The sequence below is a fragment of the Balaenoptera physalus genome (genome assembly GCF_965194825.1).
Source record: "Balaenoptera physalus genome assembly, chromosome: X".
In the NCBI taxonomy this organism is placed as follows: domain Eukaryota; kingdom Metazoa; phylum Chordata; class Mammalia; order Artiodactyla; family Balaenopteridae; genus Balaenoptera; species Balaenoptera physalus.
The window spans coordinates 13,273,999-13,299,219 of record NC_138903.1 but is presented as its reverse complement, the minus strand read 5'-3'; the positions used below and the strand labels follow the sequence as shown (position 1 = coordinate 13,299,219).

At 41.0% G+C, this 25,221-nt stretch overlaps 1 protein-coding gene across 2 annotated transcripts in view; it reads left to right on the top strand.

Moving 5' to 3' along the window:
- The window catches only part of VEGFD (vascular endothelial growth factor D), a 36,183-nt gene that overhangs the window by 6,550 nt on the left and 4,412 nt on the right, over positions 1–25,221 (top strand). For both annotated transcript variants that reach the window (XM_082447242.1, XM_082447243.1), the window contains exons 2-5: positions 13,021–13,231; positions 17,700–17,890; positions 21,047–21,195; positions 22,359–22,459. In XM_082447242.1, coding sequence (XP_082303368.1) covers positions 13,021–13,231; positions 17,700–17,890; positions 21,047–21,195; positions 22,359–22,459 — 652 coding nt within the window. The remainder of the gene's footprint in view (positions 1–13,020; positions 13,232–17,699; positions 17,891–21,046; positions 21,196–22,358; positions 22,460–25,221) is intronic.

Genomic DNA, 25,221 nt, shown 5'->3' with positions numbered 1-25,221 from the left:
AATGCCATTAGTCACCATGACAGAGGGGAGGAAAGCCCTGGAGAGCCTCACCCTGGCAGTTAAATTCTCTGGCCTGGAAGTGACACACATCACTTCCGGTCACAGCCCCTTGACCCCCTGCCCCATCCAACCACCAGGGGCCAGGAAGTGCAAGCCTTCCATTTGCTCAGAAGGTAGAAGGCTGGAACTCTTTGGTGAATAGTATTAATGACTATAGTACACACAACTTTGGTCACTTCTAAATGTTTCTGAACTTACCATTGAGATGGGAGGTGAGTGTGGTTGGACACTGGGGTAGAGTCATGGAAGGAAGACCCTCGGGTTTCTTTCTGCTGCTCACGAGGCTCCTTTTTCTTGGGAAAAGGAAAGCTGTACATTCAGTTCAGTGAACATTTGTGGAATGTCCACCATGTGCCGGGCACATGAGTGGAAATGACATGTTTATAAAATAAACATGTCTCAGTTGTTTGCATATCTTAACCAGCAGCCAAGGAGCTCAGCTTGGCCTGTGAGAAGGATAATTTTAATGCCTGAAACTTTAAGTAATAATGAAAATTTTAATGTGTCTCTTTTTTGTCATTCATTGTCATCTAAATAATTATACCACTCACATCTTTGAGACAAGTATTGCTTTCCTGAAATCTAGGTTTGCCTAAAATCATTTCTGGAGAAAGAAAATGACATGTGTCGAATGTTGCTGTGGCAAAGGTTTTGTTGTTACTTACTGTTCCATTTTGGAGGGAGTTAGGAAGAGTGTGATTTTGATTGAAGGAATACCCTGAGTTCATCCTATATAAGAGACCCTCCGAAAAGAACAGTTCATAACTTGGTTCATAACGATACTCTCACAGCAAGACTGTGGATCATTGCGCATCTTAGACAATGCAATGGTTATGGGTGAGGAAGAAGAGAGCAGTGGATGTTGGCATGGGACCACTGCATCTTTAGGCAGAAAGGTGAAAACGGGCGTTCTGGGCTGACTGCCAGTGGCACGGCAGGGCTGCCTTGTAAAAAAGAGGATGAGGTTTGGCATAAAGATCCTCTGTCCACCCAATGGATTGTGTTACACTTAGGCTGAGATAGGGCTGTAGCAGTTAACTATTACAACAATAATGCAGTGTGACAATCCAGTCCAAATTCCAGTGGCTCAAAACATCGATAACCTATTTTCACTGACGTTACTGTTGGTCAGCTGGAAGGCAGAGGATCAAGGCTGGAGCCATAGGTTGAGTATGGGTCTGCTCCACATGACTCTCATCTGCCTCGGATCAGTGAGCCAGCAGGGGCAGGTGCTTACGGTGATGGTGGAAACATAGGAGGGCTGTGCGGTCATAAATACATTTCAGTCCTCTGCTTGCATCATGTCATAATATCCCATCGGTCAAAGCAGGCCACGTGGCCCAACATCAATGGGGCTGAGAAATACACTCCTGTCTTGGGCAGGGAGAGGACGGGTGGAGGCATAGAGGCGGTGGAATTGTTTTTAACAATAACCTAATTACCATAAAGGCTTTGGATGGTTTCCTTAGACATTGGGCCCTTGATCTTTCAGATCAGTGATAAAGAGACTGTATCAGGGGCTTACTTCCCTGGTGGCGCAGTGGTTGAGAGTCCGCCTGCCAATGCAGGGCACACGGGTTCGAGCCCTGGTCCGGGAAGATCCCACATGCCGCGGTGCAACTAATCCCGTGTGCCAGAACTACTGAGCCTGTGCTCTTGAGCCCGTGAGCAAGCCCGCACGCAGCAACAAAGACCCAACACAGCCAAAAATAAATAAAAATAAAAATAAATAAATTAAGAAAAAAGACTAACAGACCTTAGGAGTATGTTCTCCTGGGGTTATTCAGAACATCCTTTTAGAGTTTTGCCGCTCGAGCCCATCCCTCACTCATCTGTCCCCACATGTTCTAAGCATAGATGCATCCAACAGGAGCAGAGGCATTTGAGTGGAGCACGGATTTAAAACATGTAAAGGCAGGCATAGACCTCTCCCCACATGCTAGACAATTTGGCTGGGGAGAAACCCACCCACAGTATTCATCAAATTGGAGCATGTGGAGGTCCCAGATATCCTAGCCATCTAGTATCCCCTTAAAATACCCAGACAGCTGTGCACACACACTTGCACAAATGCACACGCACACACACACACTTTCTCTGCATCTCTAATTCCTTTCCTAAGTCTTAAGATTAACTCAACACCCTGAGTTTCTCATATATACACATTTAAACATAGAACTGCCTGAGTAAAAGAGCCACCGATAGTGTGAGGGCCCGCAAATGGCCAGGTTTCTGGATTTCATAGCAGCAGGACCAGGCCCTCGGTTGGCTCCATGTGAATCATTATCAGCAAACGTGTGTTCTCCTCCCTGCCCTCAGTTGGTACGGCCCATACTATTAGGTACCATCTGTTCTGGGGATGGCTGGACCCTAATGGCAAAACACAGAGGTTGAAGAAGTGGGTGGTTTTCCCTCACCCACCTATAAAGACGTATGTAAAGCTTGGGTAGACACTTTTAAGTTGGCCTTTCATCTGAAAATACCTGCAAGAAATGTTTAAAAAAAAGAAGAAGAAAAAGAGAAAGTTTGTCCTTGATTTACCCTGGAAAAGGTTTTCTCTTTTTAACTTTTATTTACCATGCTTGGAGTTGTTCTATCTTGCTCTTCTCAAACTCGCCTTTCTGGTTGCTAAGGGAAATCAAAGCCATAAAGCACCTCTAAACCCCAACCCAGGACCAGATGCCCCACCCCTGAGAGAGGAAGGAAAGGAAATGAGCATTATTGGATGCCTCCCCTATATCTGACCCTTTCCCGTGTATGACCTTGGGTCATCTCCACATCAGCTCTATGAGATATTGTTAGCGTTGCCTTCTGAAATGAGGAAACCATGGCTTAAGGAAATTAAATAATTGGCCCACGGTCAAATAGCTAAAAGGGAGCAGTGCCTGGATTCAAAGCCAGCTTACTTTATTTTTTTAAAGTTACTATACGGTAAAATTATCATTTTTCCCATTTGAGGTGCAGTTCTGTGAATTTTAACACAGAGATTTCTGTGACCACCACCATAATCAGGATACAGAAAAAACATTCCTTTATGCTACCCATTTATAGTCACACCCTCCTCCCAGCCTCTGGCAACCTCTGCTCTGTTCTCCATCACTGTCTTTCTGGTTTTTCGAGAATGTTATTAATGGAATCATACAGTCAGTAACCTTTTGAGATTGGCTTCTTTCACTCCCCATGCCTTTGAGATCCACCCAAGTTGCTGGGGGTACCAGCCATTCATTCCTTTTTACGGCTGAGTTGTATTCCATGGGATGGACGTGGCACGGTTTGCCTAAGCAACCATTCACATATTGAATGACATGACAGTTGTTTCCAGGTTTTTAGTTCTTACGAAGAAAGCTACTATTGATACAAACATTCACGTCAAGGTTTTCGAGTGAACCTAAGTCCTCGCTTATCAAGGGTAAACTCTCAGGAGTGGGACTGCTGGGTCATATGGTGAGTGTCTGTTGAACTTTATGAGAAACTGCCAACACATTTCCCAGAATGCTCTACCACTCAAAGCCAGTTTTGGACAATTCTCATCCATGCTCTTCCCGCACCAATCAGCCGTCTGTCCAGACCACAGAGTGGTTTCCAGTATCGGGCAAAGCTTCCTTTCGGGGGATGTAATTTCCACTTGAGAGTTACAAGACGCAAAGGCACAAAACTTCAGTTTGGCCTCGCAAGTCTAACATGGCCTGCATGGGTTCCTTAACAGGTGGGGGAGTGAGAAAGGGGAAGCGGGTGGGGGAACGGTGTCTGTGGACAGGTGGGAACGTGGCGGTACAACTTGGATCCCAAACCAGGGAAAAGTTGGTGGTTTGGGCTCAGCCTTAAACATCCAGCTAAAGATGAAATGCAAAATGCATTTCCAGTGAAACAAGTTGCTAAGAGGTAGAGGGAGCATGGAATTATTTGTGTTGCAACATGATCCACTCCCTAGACCCACTGCAAAGGGAAACGAATTGCTGACTGTGGTTTCCTGAACTCCAGGGCCCAGTAATCAAAGGACTGGTTCCCCAGGCAACACTTGTAAATCCCTAAGCAAATCTAGGGAACGTTGTGTGAAATGTGTTCCGTCCACCGCACACTCTGAAGCTTCTGGATCTTCCAGATATACAAATTCTCTTCACCCCACCCCCTTATCACTAAACTTCCTGAAGACACATTGCCAACAGTTTGACAGAATAGAATCATCAGTTTTGAAAGGCTTGGAAACATCGACCCACAGTTCTCGAGAGGTCCAGTGGGGAATTTTGCAAAGCTGGTCTCCTTTTTCGTATCTAGAACAGGAGGATTCTTAAGGGCAAAGGACTGGAATGACCCAAGAACAGCTTTTTGCAACTCGTAACTTCTGACAGCTCAGCGGCAGGATGGATCTCAGCCATGTACTCCCAAGCCACGCCCCTTCCCCTTGGCATTGTGTTTATGTCCTAATTTCTATGTGCCTTCAAATATTTTCTAGACTGCCATGTGAAAGTATTAGAATTTACTATTCCCAATTAAATCCCAGTAAGTTAAAGCAGTACCTATTATTTTTAATTCTGTTTGGGAGAAATGCGTTGTTTTGGCTCCTTGGGAATTTTTTTCCTGTCATCTAGGATGGTCTCACATAAGGCAGCTGCTCTCCTCGTGCTGTTTAGCCTGGAAAACAGTTTTGTTGGTCTTCAATCTTGAAAAAGTCATACAGATTGGGAAGTGGGCCACAAACAATCAATCCGGTGACTTGAGTTAAGAAAAGGCTTAGAAAATCCAGTTCAGCAAGATACTCATCCAAGTGTTTTGAATCCACGGTATAACTCAGAGGGGTTTAAAGAATAAGACTATTTCTCAGCATACATCTACCGTTTATTCCCCACTCAATGGGCTTGTATGGGGCTCAGGCACTCACCCAGGCCTTTGAACTTAAACCAGCATGCACCATCCCCAAGATGAGTGTTTCTCATTCAAATCACTTGGAAAGATTTTTTAAAGAAACTTTATTTTGAAATAATTTTAGATTTACAGAGAAGTTGCAAAGCTAGCGGAGAGAATAGCCTGTATGTCTCTCACCCAGCTTCTCCTAAGACTAGCAACCACTTACGAAGTTTTGCAAAATCCTCATGGCAAAGCTGTAGCCCAGAACCAGAAAATGAGAATCTCTGAGGATGGGATCCAAGCATCAGTGTTTCTGTGAGGCTTCTTCCCAGGCAGGTTCAAGGTGAAGCCAAGGTTGAGAACCTCTGCTACAAACCCTTACTTCTCAAAGTGTGGCCAGCCAACCAACAGTATCACCATCGCCTGGGTGCTTGTTAAAAATGCACCATCCTAGGTCTCACCCCAAACCTACTCCATCAGAATCTGCATCCTGGCAAGATTGCCAGGTGATTGGTATGCACAGGAAGTTTTGAGAAGCATCGCTCTATACAAAAGATTAAACAGACCACACAAACCTGGGCCTGATGACTCTTTTTCAAATGCGTGTATGTATTATATTTATTACTCATAAATTCCTTCTTCAGATATGCATTAAGTACTTATTATATAAAAAGATGAACCTGACCCTCTAGGAGGATCTACCCTCAAGGAGATCACAGTATAGTAAGGGAAATGCAATGTGCTCATTAAAAATATAGTCTAAGGGACTTCATAGAAAACTTCATGGAAAAAGTGGCATTTGATTTGGACCTGGAAGGAAGATACTCAGAGGAAGATCCTTGAAAATAAGTGATGCAGTTTGAATAAGTGAATAATCTCAGGGTTAAATTTTCTATAGCATTTGATGAATCTATTTATTCACACATTTAATAAATATTAAATATTTAGCTCTTACTATTTTTTTAATTTAAGTATAGTTGATTTATAATGTGTTAGTTTCAGGTGTACAGCAAAGTGATCCAGTTATATATATACATATATATACATATATGTGTATATATATTATTTCTTTTACTTAGTTTAAAATATTTATTTACTTATTTATTCATTTGGCTGCACCAGATCTTGGTTGCAGCACACAGGATCTTCATTGCGGCGTGCGGAATCTTTTAGCTGTGGTGTATGAACTCTTGGTTGTGGCCTGTGGCATCTAGTTCCCTGACCAGGGATCAAACCCGGGCCCCCTGCATTGGGAGCGTGAAGCCTTAGCTACTGGACCACCAGGGAAGTCCCTATGTATATATATTCTTTTTAAAATTCTTTTCCTTTATAGGTTATTACAAAATATTGAGTAGAGTTCCCTGTGCTATACAGTAGGTCCTTGTTGGTTATCTATTTTATATATAGTAGTGTGTATATGTTAATCCCAACCTCCTAATTTATAGCTCTTACTATTGCTATCTGAATAAAACATATCATTACTACTCCAGTGGTCCTGAACGACCCAGTGGGGAAGACAAGCATTAAGTAAGTAATGACACAAATAATTCATTAGCGTCAGTGGTGGTAAGCGCTGGGGAGAAGGATGGGGAGCTCGGAATCCATGTGACTGACAGATCAGACCTAGGCAAGGGTGGGAGTAGTGGGGGAGGCTTCCCTATGCAGGTAACACCTGGCTGAGAAAGGTGTGGCTAGACAGAGTAGAGGGCATTCCCAGCAGAGGGAACAGCATGGACTAAGGCCAAAGCAAGAAGAAATGAACAGGGCTTCCCTGGTGGTGCAGTGGTTAAGAATCCGCCTGCCAATGCAGGGGACACGGGTTCGGGCCCTGGTCCGGGAAGATCCCACATGCCGTGGAGCAACTAAGCCCACACGCCACAGCTATTGAGCCTGCGCTCTAGAGCCCGCGAGCCACAACTGCTGAGCCCACGCGCCTAGAGCCTGTGCTCCTCAACAAGAGAAGCCACCGCAATGAGAAGCCCGGGCACCGCAACGAAGAGTAGCCCCCGCTCGCCGCAACTAGAGGAAGCCCACGTGCAGCAACGAAGCCCCAACTCAGCCAAAAATAAATAAATTAATTAATTTTAAAAAAAAGAAGAAATGAACAAAAGAGCAAACCAATGAAATGGGTGTCCAGTGACATCCCATTGTTCAACTGTCTGATATTTTCCATTGCCTCCGAAATAAGTAGCCTGGCCTTTAAGCTTCCAATCCTTCCTCTTTTTTTTGTTTTAAACAACTATATTGTCATACAAGTTACATACTGTAAAATTTGCCCATTCACCTGTTGGAAGTAAAATTCAATGGTGTTTAGTAAACCCACTGAGTGGTGCAGCCATCTTCCGTATAAGATCACTTGTGCCCTTTTACAATTAACCTTCATTCCCACTCCCAGCCCCGGGCAGCCAATAATCGATTTTCTGTCTCGGGTAATCCTTAGGAGCGGAATTGGTTGACTGTATGGTGAGTTTATGTTTAACTTTTTAAAGAACTGCTGAACTCTTTGCCAAAGTGACAGCACCATTTCACAGTCCCATCAACACTTGATGTTGTCTTCTTGACTGTGGCCATTGTAGTGGATGTGAAGTGGTACCCCACTGCACCAACCTCTCTTCCTAGTCTTATTTGCCAGCCCTCCCACTCTCAAACCTGCTCTGTGCCGCCACCAAAGTCAACCTCCTGCTGTTTTTTTCAGTGAGGCTCCTTGATATCCCCAAATTATGCCTTTGTTCACTCTTTGAATGTGTTCCTTGACTAGATATTTTTTGGAGGAAGAGGGCATGGAAATTGAGAGCTCAAATTATTAGGAGTACAGAAGGCCTTTGATTTCCCCACAGCGTGGATACTTGCAAAGTCCTCCTCCAAACCCAGCACCATACCTTTCCAAATATCTTAGTCACGCTTGGTGTAGATGACTGTCTGGGCCTGAGCTATGGAGATGCTCATGCTTCCTCGGGGAGAACACCATGTGAACTTAGAAATTAACTAAAGAGAAAGTGGCTACCCTTCATTCTGTACCTCAGGAAGCAGTATGCACTGAAATAATGGTAAAATCTTGTTACAAATACCTTAAACCTCACAATTTGGAAACTGGCTTGTGGTAGCCAAGACATCAGAGAATGATTTGTTATTTAGGAGGGAAATTACTAACAGTCTTGGATTCATTCCACAGACATATAAAAAGATGTTGCTGTAACAAAAAGCAGAGACCTGGTAACCCTGCCTCACTTCCTTTTGCTGAGTACTTTATAATTATTTTAGTTTTGATTAACACTTCCGTTAGAATATAGGAAGAAATTAGGAGCAGCTTACTTGGCAAACGTTTGGTAGTTAAAACCGTTGAAATCCATGGTTTAAATATGTACTGGGACCTATACTTACGCTTTCTAATTTTAATGTTTGTCTTGCTCAAGTAGGTAAAGTTAATTATACAGAAATCAACTAGTGCAGAAAGCCTCTTGGAAACAAACAGCTATTCTTGACCCTTTGTAAACATACGCCCACCCTTGCGATGAATTGGCTGTCAGGTTTCTGCTTATTCCAAATTTTCAATACCTCCACTTGTAAGAGCAAAATAAACTGTTGGCAGTTTCTCAGTTATTTCAAACTAGGTTTTAAATTATGAGACTTAAAGTATGCTTAAATAACTTGTACTTGAGTAAACACTTCATTTTTTATGATGAGGTAAGTCGTATGAGCCATTCAATGGCTTAAATTCAATCCAGAGGTTTATTTCCCTCTGAGCTCTCATGGTTGGATAGTGTAAAAATATTTCTCAGATTGAATTGAAACCTGTAAGAGCTATGAAGCCTTATCATTCCGTATTTATGGATTTGCCTCAGTAAATAAAAATCCTCTCAGTAGAGTACAATTTTTAAAACATACAAAAAGCTATTTGATTGTTTTCATTATTTTGATGGGGAAGCAGTGTTGTAACAAAATTTTATTTCGCAGAGTGGATTGAATATGAAGTCGTTTTAGCGTCCAATTAGAAGAGGGAATGAATAATCATGAAAAGAGAAACTATTGAAAAACGAGCCTTGATGGCACATCATTGAATTTGAGTCGCTGGAGAGATTGGCAGTTATTCAATTTCATCCCCAAATTTCTTAGGTGAAGCAGCTGTGGCACGCTCCTGAAATTCAGTGCCTGTTCCCCAAACCCTATATATGCTCTTCAAGCTTCCTCCAGCCCTTGCTCCCAGAAAATTGCCTTGATTCAGACTTCTCAAAGAAGTGAGAAATCATAGGTCCCAAGCAGTCCTGCTACTTACAGACCCGCATCATCTCTATGAGCCTCCTCTTTCAGACCCTCTCATTCATTCATCTTCTGTCTACCTATCTCTGGAACTTATGTCACACCAACCCCTCTAGGTCCCTGCTTTCTCATGCATATGTTCCGTTTCTTCCTCTCTGTTGGTTCTTTCCCTCAGGTCATAAACATGTTCAAGATTTTCCCACCTTTATTAAAACATGCACACATGTACATACACACATTCACATTCACATCTGGACTTCCAAGCAAGATGACCTTCTACATTCATGTTTTGAGATGGTTTCTAGTCCATAGCAATGATCGATAAAATGTAAAATTGATCACAGGATGATAAACATCTGCAAATGGCAAACATTTTGCAGAAATGGTACCAAAAACATGAAGCTGAAGAAATCAATATGTCGTATACCTTAAACCTATACCACGCTGTCAATTGTATCTCAAGAAAAATAATTTTTTAAAAAACCATGAAGCTGAAGCTGCAGAACTGATGGACTCTTCTGGAAGGTGAAGGCCACCAAGAGTTCAGTTCCAGTGGGTAATGGGCTCCATGAGTGCAATCCATCAGATCCATGAGAGATGAACGGTTACTGCTCTTGGCTGCCTGGAGCTGTGTCTTCTATGAAACTGCTTAACCTGAGCCAGAGGACAAGGCAGGGCTTGAGCTGAGCTGATCCCTGAGTCATAAATACTCAGTAAGATTCTGGACCCAGGGCCCTGAGTGTCAGGGGATGCAACCACAGACCTTTAAATGAAGAAAGAAAAAACGAATCTCCCAATGAAGATGAAACTACTAAACAAAATTCCAAAGCACATAGAGGTAATGATTACTGAGAAAGACAGCCAATAAAATGAGTAATCGGGATACAACTCATATATATGAAGTTAAAATATAAAACAATTTGAATACTTAAGTCTATTTACAACCCTCAAAGAGATAAAGAACTAATATTCATGAAACAAAAATGACAAATTAGGAAAACCGTACAGAAATGAAACAAAATGCAGATGGGAAGGAGAATAAAGTAGAAATATTCGACATTAGAAATATGGTAATTGAAATTAAAAACTTAAACTCTAGACTCACACGATTGGAGAATTGGTGATTGGGAAGAGGAACCAATTAAGTTACCTGTCACATTAAAAACATGAAGAGGAAAAAATAGATAAATATGAAAGCACATGTAAGATCATTAAAAGGCTCCAATACATGTCTGATAAATGTTTCAAAGAAGAGAATAGAGACAATATAATACTTGGAATAATGAAAAATACAATAACTGAGAACATTAAGGAATTGTTAAAAAAAAAGGACAGGTGGCCTCAGATTGAAACTGCTATGAAGGTCTCTATTGCAACTTCTCAACTCTCCCATTCTAGAATAAAAGCAGCTGTAGACAATATGTAAGTAAATGGACATGGCTGTGTTCCAGTAAAACTTTATTTATAAAGACAGGCAGGCAGCAGACTAAATTATGCCAGGGGGCTGTAGTTTGACAACCGTTGATCTAGAAAATTAACCATTGTTTATATTTTCATGTATATTCCTCCAGATATTACATATATATTTAATTTGATACATATGATTAACCATAGTTAATTATATATATGTATATATAATGTACATTACACACACATAATTTTTAAAGAGATATCATAACTGTATCATACATGACTGGGACCACACTTGCTCTTTTGAACACCCACTTTTGGACAACTCTTGGTATCCATCATCATAGCTTAAAAAAAAAAATCCCCAACAGAGGAATGGATAAAGAAGATGTACATGTATACAATGGAATATTACTCAGCCATAAAAAGGAACAAAACTGTGCCATTTGCAGAGACGTGGATGGACCTGGAGACTGTCATACAGAGTGAAGTAAGTCAGAAAGAGAAAAACAAGTATCGTATATTAACAATATATGTGGAATCTAGAAAAATGATATAGATGAACTTATTTGCAAAGCAGAAATAGAGACACAGACGTAGAGAACAAGCGTATGGACACCAAGGGGAGAAAGGGGGTTGGGATGAATTGGGAGATTGGGATTGACATACATACACTACTATGTATAAAATAGATGACTCATGAGAACCTACTGTATAGCACAGGGAACTCTACTCAGTGCTCTGTGGTGACCTAAATAGGAAGGAAATCCAAAAAAGAGGGGATATATGTATACGTATACCTGATTCACTTTGCTGTACAGCAGAAACTAACACAACATTGTAAAGCAACTATACTCCAATAAAAATTTTAAAAAAAGAAAAAAAAATCCCACTCCCAAAACACTGCTAAATGATACAGATTTTAACTAAAGTTTTTGAGGGGCAGTGGAGGAGGATATACATCACACCACCCAGTGTCCAGATGGAAGTGCCATTTGCTCATCTCCGTTTTCCCCCACTGCCCCTCCCCCTGTCAGGTAGCTGACATTCACCTCTCGCTCCACCTTCCTGTCTCAGCACCATCCTGCAGCCACACTGTTTCTTCCCTCCCTCGCCTCCCTCACCCCAGCTCTAAAAAACACGTCCTCAGCATGCATATGCAAACCACACAGCAGAACATAAACTCAGTAACCACAGGCTCAGCAGGAGAAAATCCACGTCCTTAACCATAGCAGACTACCTTATTATGTCTCCAGCACATTCCAGGGAGGACTCAATTCCTTCTGTCCCAGTATACATCTACATCATTGATTTTGACGATCACATAGTATTCATTGTATGCATATATCATTATTTATATAACCAAGTCCCTAATTTTGAACAATTCGACTGCATACTGAGAATCTTTTATCAGCCAAGTCTTTTTTTTCCTCATAAATCCATGGGTTGTATCAGTCAATACAGTTCATGCAACTGTGTGCAAAGGAAATTTTCAACATAAGCTCTAGAAGTGTATTTTTTCAGAAAAAATAATCATGTCTTTGGAATAGTAAACAGGTTTAAAAAGGAAAAAAAAGTTCAGAGGGTTAGAAGTCAGCAAATTCAGATTATCAGGTTCTTAAAATCTTTCCTTCTTGTGTGACTGTAGGCAGGGTCCCCAAGACTTTGTGGGTCAGTGTCTCAAATAACAGATGAAAACAATTGTCATTGGCTCCTGCACAAAATAGTGTGATTTTAAAATCTATATTAGTTTCCTGTGGCTGCCATACTGAATTACCACAGACTTGATGGCCAAGACAACAGAAATTTATTCTCTCGCAGTTCTGGAATCCAGTTGCAAAATCAAGGTGTCAGCAGGGCCATCCTCCCTCCATCGGCTCTCGGAAAGAATCATTCCTTGAGTCTTCCAGCTTCTGGTGGCTTCAGACGACCCCTGGCTTGTGGCTGCGTTACTTTAGTCTCTGCCTCCGGCTTCACAAATCCTTCTCCTCTGTGTCTGTGTCTTCCCTCGTCTGTCTTTTATAAGGATGCTTATCTTTGTATTTAAGGTCCACCCAGATAATCCAGGATGACCTCATCTCAGGATCCTTAACTTCATTACATCTACAAAGATCCTTTTCCAAAAAAAAGTCATATTTGCAGCTTCTGGGGGCTAGGACGTGGACATGTCATTTAAATGTCCACCATTCAACCCACTACGATACTGTCTTTAAGTGTTCTGAGAACCCAGGGGGAATAAGTCATTCCATCAATCATAAATGAACAGAATGTGAATCAGAACTACTAGATGTCATTTTTCCTAGGTACTGGTGTCCATTTGAATAATCTAATTTCTTTTTAGCTCTACTTACACTTGTAAGTGTTAGCAATGAATATTATCAAGACAAACTAGAACTTGAGTAAGTTGCCTGTAAGCCAGTTTTTCTGTTTGTTTTGTTTCGCTTTAAGCGGGCATCCCGGTCAATGTTAGAACAATCTGAGCAGCAGATTAGGGCGGCTTCGGGTTTGGAGGAACTACTGCAGATCACCCACTTCGAGGACTGGAAGCTGTGGAGATGCCGACTGAAGCTCAAAAGTCTCACCAGCGCGGACTCTCGCTCAGCATCCCATCGGTCCACCAGGTTTGCGGCCACTTTCTATGACATTGAGACGCTAAAAGGTAGGTGTGTGCGTGCGGAGGCCAATTCTTACTCTTTATCAGATAGTAACAAATGCGCCAACTTCTTCGAAAAGTTTGAGTAGGGCGGGCACGTGTCTGGGAGAAAAAACAAGGGGGTCTTTGATTTCATAGCTTCAGTGTTAGTGGAGAGTCCTGGTTTCCTGTGTTTACTCCACAGAGAAATATACCCAATATGATTTTGAGATCAAAATTCAACACCAAGTAACACTTCCCAATATGGAAATATATTTAACTCAGAGATGTGAGGGCAAAAGAAACCCAGAAAGCCTGTTCTTAATAGAAAAAAAAAATTGAGTTTACTTAAAAAATAAAACAACCTGGGTATTCATTAATAAGGAGCATTCTACGGCCATACATACATGGATAAAAACCAATAGATTAGGTATAGCTTTTTCATGTCTTCAAAATTCTGTGATTTTTTTAAAAATTAATTTTATTTATTTATTTTTGGCTGTGTTGGGTCTTCGTTTCTGTGCGAGGGCTTTCTCTAATTGCGGCGAGCGGGGGCCACTCTTCATCGCGGTGCGCGGGCCTCTCACCGTCGCGGCCTCTCTTGTTGCGGAGCACAGGCTCCAGACGCGCAGGCTCAGTAATTGTGGCTCACGGGCCCAGTCGCTCCGCGGCATGTGGGATCTTCCCAGACCAGGGCTCGAACCCGTGTCCCCTGCATTGGCAGGCAGATTCTCAACCACTGCGCCACCAGGGAAGCCCCTGTGATTTTTTTTTTTAAAGTGAAAATGAAAAGTAGAATTTAGAAGCTGAGTTGGAATAATGCATATTGGTATTACTAGGAGAATAATGGAGGGGGAAAGTCTCTAGACAAAAGAATCCAGACGCTGGGCTAGAAAATAACATGATTTGAAATAAAGAGAATGACTCTTCCCTAGTAAGGTTTGGAGGATCTTTATAAGTAAACTATTGTCTGTATGTACTGTCCTATAATGAATGACATGCTTGCCAAATACAGTTGTGCGGCCTCCAATTAGGCATTTAACTTTTTTGATGATGTGTCAAAACAGCACAAGAAACCGCCGTGGCATTGATGATTTAGCATTTTAGATTTGATTAACATATGATTACCTGGTATCAGATTGTAGCTATTACATAATTTAAATTGACTGCTCAGCCAAAATTATTCTTTTCTTTCTCTGTAGAGTTATCTTTATTTTCTTCCGTTTGTAAAAGGACGATATTGTTGGTTGCGGGGAAGGCTGTGCATAGGTGGGATCAATACCTTAGTAGCACCAGAGCCCGGGAGTGAAGAGGACGCTTGGTGTGCATCTGTATGACTGTGTCTAAATGAGTTGAGATGGTTGGAACCATGGCCTAGAACCCAATTTAGCCAGAGGTCTGAAGCTCTAGTTGTTTCTATGTGGTGAATTAGCAAGGACTTCATGAAAGTAAAGGTATCAGACCTCATCTGGAGATTCAGGGCCTTAACCAGATTACCTGTTTGAAGGCCTGAGGCAAGCCTGGAGATGCTCTGTGAAGATGGAGATAGAGAAGCGTTACCATAAAACCAAGAGGAGGTGATTTTAAAAAGGCATTCATGTCGAAATTGACATTTTCTAAGGAGGAAACCATAAAAATTTTTCAAAAATATTTTTTAAAAACATAATTATTTATGGAATTTGCCAACTCTGAAATGTCTCTTGTTACATGGGAGGGGCGGGATCATCTAAAGTTACTTAGTAAGTTAGAAGCAACAAATAATCAAATCGGTGTGGTATCCCAATTATAATTTGTTATAATTTGTTATAACTCTCCCTCATGGATTTCAGGGTAATTCCCTGAGGAAGAGCAGTCCTGCTGGGCAGTAGTAATGAAAGTAGAGGTATGAAGCCTTTGCTCAGTGTCATTGGTCATAGTTACACACAATGCTCTGACTTTGAAAACTTAGTTTTATTAAAAAGAAAATGGAAAGCAACATTTAAATAGCATTTTAAACAAGGAATGTTTGTATAACTTGATTACTTGTTTTTTCAAGGATTTGTGATTAATAATAGTGAATTAAATAGTACCTAATTGGGTAATTTGTCTCTCATGTTTACAACCTTCAGACCCTGTATATAAATGTTCATAATCAGACATTTTAAACGGTTTCTTGGACTCGAAGATTTTATGATGAAAAAACAGAGTTTAGGTAAATTGTGTAGCATATGCAGTGCTTTTCAGCCAGCCAAACGTATTTTGTGTTTTCAGTGATTGAAGAAAGCAACATATGAGGAAATCTGAGATTAATGGGCGGAAAAGGAAAAAGGCTGTGGAAAAGATGTTTTAAGAGAATAATTTAGAGACTAGCGTCAGATCTGCAACAATAATATTTTATCTGTATCCTCCAGATAGAAGTTCTCTCTATCCCTTCTGGTAGAAACATGTTCACATATACAGGAATTCAGAATCTGGGCAGAGACCAATTACAAATTTTTGAAGATGGGGTAAAAATGGAGAAGAGTTTATCTATCACTGTAACACATTACCCCAAAACTTAGCTGCTTCAGACAACATTTTTTTATCGCACAGTTTCGGTGGGTCAGAATTTCAGACATAGCCTCAATTGGTATCTCTCCTTCAGGGTCTCTCCGGAGGCTGCAGTCACGGTGTCAACTTGGGTCACAGGCAGCATCTCAAGGTTCAGTTGGGGCTGGATGTGCCTCCAAGTTCACTCAGAGGTTGTTGGCAGGATTCAGTTCCAGACAGGCTGTTGGACTGAGGGTCCCAGCTCCACACTGGCGGTTAGGTAGAGGCCACCCTCAGTCCCCTGCCAGGTGGGCCTTTCCAACGTGATGGCTTGCTTCATCCAAGCCTGCAAGCTGAGAAGGCAAAAGAGTGCCAGCGAGAGATGGTGATTGCTAGCAAGATGGAAATCAGTCTTTGTTAACCTAATCGTGGCAGTGCCATCCCATCACGCTTGCTGTATTCTCTTCATAACATTCGGGTCACTAGGTCCAGCCCACACGCAGAGGAGGGGATTACACAGGGTGTGAACACCAGGAGGTGGGCGTGATGGAGGGTCAGATTAGAAGCTGCCAACCACTAAGGGTTTTCACCACTCCCCTCCACCCCAGTGTATAATCAACTCTACAATTCCATGGCAAACTAAAAGAAAGTCTTTAAATATTGTCTTTATCATAAAATTGAATCATTTCCCAAAAACGGCCATAGAAAGGCTATGCAACATTAAGTATCAAAGCATCAAAATCTAATTAAAAAAAAATAAACTTTGAGAGAAAGGCGAGTATGTTTTACAAGAATGTATGTAATCTTTTTTGATTCCCCGAGGCTTGTTTCTTTTTCTTGTTTCCCACAAATTAGCTAGAAAGGCCAGAATATTGCTCCTTTCATCAAAATGAACCAGCTTGGGCTTCCCTGGTGGTGCAGTGGTTAGGAGTCCGCCTGCCAATGCAGGGGACACGGGTTCGAGCCCTGGTCCGGGAGGATCCCACGGGCCGTGGAGCAGCTAAGCCTGTGCGCCACAACTACTGAGCCTGTGCTCTAGACCCCGTGAGCCACAACTACTGAGCCCGCGTGCCACAACTACTGAAGCCCGTGCGCCTAGAGCCTGAGCTCTGCAACAAGAGAGGCCAACGTGGTGAAAGGCCCACGCACCGCAACGAAGAGTAGCCCCCGCTCACCGCAACTAGAGAAAGCCCACGCGCAACAATGAAGACCCAAAGCAGCCAAAAATAAATAAATAAATAATTTTATTTAAAAAAAAATGAACTAGCTTATTTCATCATTTGATAGAAACATCAGTATCGGGCATTTGCAAATGAGAACACTCTGACTTGAGGAAAGATTAGTTCCACTTAACTTTTCATTCATGAGTTTGCCGTATATAGTTAGTTAAGCAACCAATAAAAAGATACTTCTTTTTTCTTTAATTTTATTTTTTATTTTTTTGGCTGCACTGCACGGCTTGTGGGATCTTAAGTGTCCCAACCAGGGATTGAACCCGCACCCTCGGCAGTGAAAGCATGGAGTCCTAACCACTGGACCGCCAGGGAATTCCCGAAACGTATTTGTTAATGGTGCTAAAACCTACCCACACCTGGCTTCAAGGAGAAGCAATGCTATCCAGCTGTGTCCTGTAAATTGCTTAATAAATAATGCTTACATGTCATTGCTTTATGTGCATCCATTTACTTCCTTATTAGCAGGCTTCTCCAGATGTACCCGATGTAGTTATATCCAGAACATGGTGTTCAGCACCAACGGAAAGTAGAATTAGAGTCTACGAAGGGATCGTATAAATGGGAAGGAACGCAGATTTTGGTTGTAAATTTTCTGCACACAATCCTGGGTTAAAGGACTGACCCCAAATACCCATCTAGTGAAATCACCAAGCGCTGCACGTGTGAGAATGACGGTGTTGAGTGTAACCCTGGCACACGTGGGCATGTCAGGGCCCTTTGTTCTGCCGGCCCAACGAGCTGCCTCTCCGCAGTTATAGATGAGGAATGGCAAAGGACGCAGTGCAGCCCTCGAGAGACGTGCGTGGAGGTGGCCAGCGAGCTGGGGAGAAGCACTGACACGTTCTTCAAGCCCCCCTGCGTGAACGTGTTCCGGTGTGGCGGCTGCTGCAACGAAGAGAGCCTCGTGTGTGTCAACAGCAGCACCTCGTACGTTTCCAAACAGGTATGAGGACATCAGCCCTCTCCGGAGCCCTGACGCCAATAGTGTCGACGGCTACAGCTCAGCCGATTGCCAAGCGCTGTCTCAACGCTTTATGTGTGTCATCTCATTTAACCCTGAGATAAGCTAAATGGGTAGCTTATCATCTTCCTTTATAGATGAGGAAATGGAGGCTCAGAGAGGTAGCTTATGGCAGAGCTGGGATTCAAATCCAGGTGACTCCAAAGCCTGAACCCTTGTCAGTTGCTGTCTCTCTGATGCTATAATGTCAAGGATCAGAAAATCATATGGAAGTTACTAGAACAGACGTTTAAAGGAACAAAGATATACACACTGACTTGTGTATTCATTAGGTTCCGTGTTGTTCACATGGCGTGACTGAGAAGAGTTCAGTGAAGGGTGGGGGAAGGAGAAAGGGCTGGTGAAGTACCCAGAGCTGGCAGAAAGGGGGAGCTTTTCCCACCCTTAGACTGAAGAGGCAAGAGGATGGAGCGGTTATGGGAACCGAGAGGAAATGGAGACGCGGGCTGCAGGACTGGCTGGAGGAGGGGCGGCCACTGCCAACCCTTAGCCCGGCAAGGGGGTGGGGGGCAAGGGGGCCTGTAGATCCATTCCATGGAGGTCAGCATCCTGGGATACAGCCCAGTGGGGAAGGAAGGAAAGAGGATGGCGTCTCCGGAGGCGCAAATGGAAAATATCTAGCACAAAAGACCTTTGAAAATAATCCTCCAGTCCCCATGAAAGAAATAATTCTTCCCTCTTCATCTTATAAAATTCCCCTTGCTCAGTAGATAAGTTTTTGTTTCTGTCGCTACCATATTGTTGTGAAATGTAATAGACGTGGCATAGTAGAGCAGTAATAACAAACTTAGCAAAACATTAAAAAGCTGTAAGTCAAACTACATTCCTTTTGGTTCTGTGTCGCAAATTCCTCACACATATTGGTATATTCATTGAATTGTCACATTTGCCTCTACCGTCTAGCCTCATGATTGTGAAAAGAGGTAGCACAATAAAATTACCTATGCACTGAATATACCCACGTTAGGTAATTATCTTAATTGGATGGAAAGAATGGAATCCTGATTTGTTTGGTACTAGGTTAACTTATCCTTAATTTTTCCCCCCTACTTAAAATATCCCTTAAACTGAAGAGTTTCTTTTTCTAAATTCTTTTAGAGAATCTTGGAACTTGTAAAAATTCTGACCTCTGCTGTTTGACAATCAGGGAAAAAAATGACATAAGTATGGCTAAGCATCAACTGTCAGTGGAAACAGCTTGCATAACGTAAGAGGCTTTAGTTCATGACCGTGTTATACCCTAGAGTATAGCTGAAAAATTTCGCAAGAAGATGGAGTTCATGCAAAATAAACACTCTAAAAACACCCTCTTACTTAGACTCATGGAAGTGCCATTACATATGAAAAGGTCAGGCTAAACACAACTTTAATGGATTGCTTCCACTTAATAATAGATAATTGAGTACTTTATTTTGACTGCTGTCCTCAACAAATGAGTAGTTTTAAAGAATGTGCTTAAGTGTAAATGTACAGCAGTTTTTCTTTCCAAATATGCATATTTGAACATTGTAATAGTGGTTTTTTTAAAAAAGAAAAACTACCTCTCATCCCAAAGTTATGGACTGTTCAGTGAAATACATCTTAGAAACTAAGTGAATAAATGAAGACTCTATGTAGTAAGGACTACATGGAATGCTGATTGAATGGACAGAGCATTAAAATCAAGTTGAAACGCATCCATACATCAGAGAGCCTCTCTAGAAACAAAGTAACTGATATTCTCAGCAAGTAAATTTTACTTGCGGAGATCCCATCTTGCTTCTTCTGGTCACAGCAATTTCATCCCAAAAAGTAATAAGGCATATTCTTAAGAGTATCCCCTCTAGCTCTAGAGTAGACTGCCTGGGTTCAAATCCCCACTCTTCCAATCAATAGTTATATGGCCTTAGGCAAGTTATAGAACCTCTCTGTACATCTGTTTCTTCACCTGTAGAGTTGGAGGGGGGTAATTTAAAAAACCCTCCCTATAATGTTGTTATAAGGGTAAATGAATTAATATAAAAGTGCTTACAACAAGGGCTAGCATATAGAAACGTAGAATGATAATATTCATGTTACCTATCATTGTTTGGGCATGATGGTCTTGTATCAGTCAGTTATTACTATATAATGCTGCATAATAAACACGCTAAAACTTAGTGGCTTCAAACAACGATGGCTTTTTCTCATTCATATATCTGAGATTCATTTAGTTTAGAGTGGGCTCAGTTGGGCTTGGTGGCAAGCTGCAGGTTGAGTCCAGGTCTGGTCCCTGTGTCTCGTATCCCTTAGACCAGCAAGCCTGCCACATCATGCTCTTCACATGGCTGGAGCAAATGCATGCACGCACAGTTCAAGTCTGTGCTTGTGTCATGTCTGCTAATGTCCTGTCAACCAAAGCAAGTCACATGGCCAAGTCCAAAGTCAAGGAACAGAAAACTATATTCCTCCAATGGAGATGGCATGGGAAGAGATAAGTAAATCGTTTTGAACAATAATCTGTTCACCATGGTTGCAAGGAAACTTCATAGCTATAATTTCATTTAATCCTTACAATTCACAGTCAGACTTAAAGCAGGAGCAGGGAACATTTTACAAGGTTACCATTTTACAAGGTCACCATTTTACAAGCATTCTAGGGACACCAAAATTTTAAGAGATTTGACAAAACTTAAATACTTGATAAAGTTGGTTAAGGCCCTGGTCTTCTGACACCCAGCCGAGAATTCTTTCCATCATGCCAGCCCTTAGCCTTATTAGTTCTGTTTTTTTTTTTTAATTTTATTGAAGTATAGCTGATTTACAATGTTGTGTTAATTTCGGTTGTATAGCAAAGTGACTCAGTTATACACATATATATTCTTCTTCATATTCTTTTCCATTATGGTTTATTACAGGTCATTGAATATAGTTTCCTGTGCTATACAGTAAGACCTTGTTGTTTATCCATCCTATATATAATAGTTTGCATATTAGCTCTATTCTTAATGGACGACTTTGCTAAAGTCGTTACCGTAAGGGACAAAGGCAAAAATGCAGACTGTAGAAATTATTCTTATTTTTTAAAATATGTATTATAGTTCTCTTTCTCTGCTCTAGCTCTTTGAGATATCAGTACCTTTGACATCAGTACCTGAATTAGTGCCTGTTAAAGTTGCCAACCATACAGGTTGTAAGTGCTTGCCAACAGCTCCCCGCCATCCGTACTCGATTATTAGAAGATCCATCCAGATCCCAGAAGAAGATCGGTAAGCATTTCTTATACTTCCTTATGCTTGTTCTTGCCTTGGCTAACGCTGTGTGTGGAGAATAGTTCATTAATTACAGAGTCATCGCTCTCTCTTCGAGCTCCTTGTCTTTTAGGTTCTAACCCAGATCTACGGGTAATAACTGTTTGGCAAGTATATTTTTTATGAGGTGTTACATGTATATTGCAGTAGGATCAGAAAGTTCAGTGGTTATGAACTCAGCATGTCAAGCTGTGGGCACGTTTGTTCTTAATATGCATAGTCTGATGCAGGTGTAAAACTCTACTCCAGACTCAAATTTGGCATCTGTTCCCTCATTCCAGAACAAGCATTAGATAAAACCCATTTCAGGCTGTTTACATATTTAAGTCCCGAAGTTAGGAGGGGGAAAGAAGGCTCCTGGAGTCACTGCGGAGTGGCACAACCATGTGCATCTGATTCTGGCGATTTTTAAAGCCTTCCTCTTAAGTTGACCAAATGGGAAATATTATTTTAAATGAAAAATGACTTAAATTTAATTTGACTAGACATTTTCTTGTGAGTATTTTGTGATTCTTTATGAGACAAATTATGACACCCTCAGGTGTGCTGAAATCAAAGGTAAGAATCATTGATTTGGGGAAAAAGAATTTACTACAGAGAAACAAAGGGCAAATCACAACTATTGAATAAAAATATAAAGTAATTAAGTTGGATACTTAGATCTTGCAAAAGTAAAGGAGTAAACGCACTGTGTGAGTGCCAAGTAGAAAAGAAAGCTCATAATAAAGGAACATTTATCCTCAAGATTTTCCTGCTGTCCTGGCCAATGTTCTTATCTCCGTTTTACAGACGATAATGCTTAGGAGCGATGTTAGAACACTATTCACTTGGGGTAAATAAGCTCTGTTGACAGCTAATTTACATAGTTTTTAACACCAATCCTCTTAAAAAGATTATACCTTTCCAAAATTACAGTTTGGTTTCCAAACGTTTCCACAGAGAATATTTGTAATTACAGAATTACTATCTAATAACATGCTGTTCATAAATATGAATTAAGCTCCTTAAAAATCTTCACTATTCTCCACTCGGAAATGTATTCAACATTTTTAAAAAGATGTTCCAAAAGTATGATTACCCTTGAAAGCTTTAAAATCTGATTTATTGTTTTCTCCTCCTAGCTGTTCCCATTCCAAGAAACTCTGTCCTATTGACATGCTCTGGGACAGCAACAAATGTAAATGTGTTTTACAGGAGGAGAATCCACTCGCCGGAATGGAAGGTAATCATAGCAGTGGTGAAATGATAATAGTAATAATAATAATAACAACAATAGCAACTAGTATTTATTGACCAAGCGATCTTGTAAGCCTTTTATATGTATCAACTCATTTAATCCTCCCAATAATCCTATAATGTATGATTAGTATCCCTTTTTTTTTTACAATTACAAAATGGACACACCAAAATGTCTAGTAACTTTCTAGACACACAGGTAAGAGTGATAGAAGCAGTGAGAGTCCATAGACCTCTGTGCTGTAATTATATAGTAAGTCTACCAATGCATCATTCTGCTTTTTCATCTTAAAGACCCAAATGATTAGAGCATCCCAAAACATTGAATTTGAAAGGGAATGATAACCTTTAATGAAAGCCACTTCAGAATGAAACACGAGTCAACCACATTTTACTAAGTTATTTGTATAAAAGTCCTACAGGAACGTAAGGTCATTTTGGACGTGTTGGTTTCTTTCAACTGTGTCATGTGAAAACATGCCAATAATTTGAAAAAAATGGGGAATAAGAGAAGACTTCTTCTGAAACGAGGGCAAAGTAAAAGCAAAACACGGCTATTGGGCTCAGGGGAGTTGGGAACCAGCTGAGCTAGGCTCTCGTCACTGCACATAACTCACAATGCTCTGATTTTTGATTATGAACATCTGGCCGAAAGTGAATCCACTTTTTATTGACTTCTGAGAGAACTTGACGTGATTCCACTGTAAAGATCGCAAGGAATCATGCAATTTGAACCTTGCTTGTTTCCAACTATGATCTACAAGCAAGATTAGTAAGGATTAAGCTCTAAGGAATCTGTCCTAGAAACTGTAAATAACAAGCTATTCCCTATGCTTCTGTCTCTCAGCTTCCAAGTGTTTTCATGAAAGCTCAACGCAGGGTTTGAGGGAATCTTAAAGTTCATGTAGTTTAAATGCCCATGCAGATCTTTTTTTAAAATTGAAGTCTAGTTGACTTACAATGTTTCAGGTGTAGAGCAAAGTGATTCAGTTTTATATATATATTCTTTTCAGATTATTTTCCATTATAAGTTATTGAATATAGTTCCCTGTGCTATACAGTAAGTCCTTGTTGGTTATCTATTTTATATATAGTAGTGTGTATATGTTAATCCCAAACTCCTAATTTATCCTCTCCCCCCTTTCGTTTTGGTAACCGTAAGTTTGTTTTCTATGTCTGTGAGTCTATTTCTGTTTTGTAAATAAGTTCATTTGTATCATTTTTTTAGATTCCACATATAAGTGATATCATATGATATTTGTCTTTCTCTGACTTACTTCACTGAGTATGATAATCTCTGGGTCCATCCATGTTGCTGTAAATGGCATTCTTTCATTCTCTTTTATGACTGAATAGTATTCCATTGTATATATGTACCACATCTTCTTTATCCACTCCTCTGTTGATGGACATTTAGGTTGCTTCCATGTCTTGGCTATTGTAAATAGTGCTAACATTGGGGTGCATGTACCTTTTCAAATTAGAGTTTTCGTCTTTTCTGGATATATGCCCGGGAGTGGGATTGCTGGGTCATACAGTAACTCTGTAAATGCCCATGCCAATCTTGAATGTCATGTACATCCTTCCCACCAAGTCTTCAGCCATCCTCTGCTAGAAAATACATCCCAGTTACACCGGGCACACTCTTGTTGCTGATAAACTATATTGAACCTGAATCTGTCTCTCTCTCTGTCTAGAAGAGTGCTGTCCAATGGAATTACAGTGAGAGTCACATATGCAACTTACATTTTATAGTACTCACCTTAAAAAGGTTAAAAGAAACAGATGAAATTAATTTTAATGTTTTACTTAATCTAAAATATAAAAAATACTCTCATTTCAACATGCAAGCAATATAAAATTTATCAAGGATATACCCTTCGTTCTTTGTGCTAAGTCTTTGAAATCCAGTGTGTATTTTGCACTTAGAGCACATCTCAATTCACACTTGCCATTTCATGCTCATTCTGGCCCGTAGCCAGCATGTTGGACAGCCCAGCTCTAGAGCTTCAACTTGTTAGTTCAGCTTTACCCTATAGAACCATGTAAAACCAATCTAATTCTTTCTCCATGTGACCCATTTTTAAACTGTGTTAGAAAGTTATTGTGTGGAATCCAAAAACTGGTACGAATGAACTTATTTACAGAACAGAAATAGAGTCACAGATGTAGAAAACAAACTTATGGTTACCAAGGGGGAAGGGGGGGAGGGATAAATTGGGAGATTGGGATTGGCATATACACACTACTATATATAAAATAGATAACTAATAAGGACCTACTCTATAGCACAGGGAACTCTACTCACTACTCTGTAATGCCCTATATGGAAAAAGAATCTAAAAAAGAGTAGATACAGGTATATGTATAACTGATTCACTTTGCTGTACACCTGAAACTAACACAACGTTGTAAATCAACTATTCTCCAATAAAAATTTTTTAAAAAAGAAAGTTATCATGGAAAGCTGTATACATAGAACTTAAAGGCTGTTCTAATCAAGCTTTCCCTGGTACGCAGCTCCTGGGAGAGAGATTTGTACTTTGGAGGTTTACATGCAGGACTGCTTTCAAAGGTGAAGGGTCGGGGGCAGGACTGGGCAGAGGGAGAAGTTGAACTGTGTTGCAGTTGCTGAGAGGCGTTAGCCAAGCCTGTGGGGAGCTGAAACTGGGACAGCCCGTGGGGCGAGGCCTCAGATTGAGGCAAAGGGGCTGGGTCCTATGGGCTTGTCACTGGATATGGGCTGCC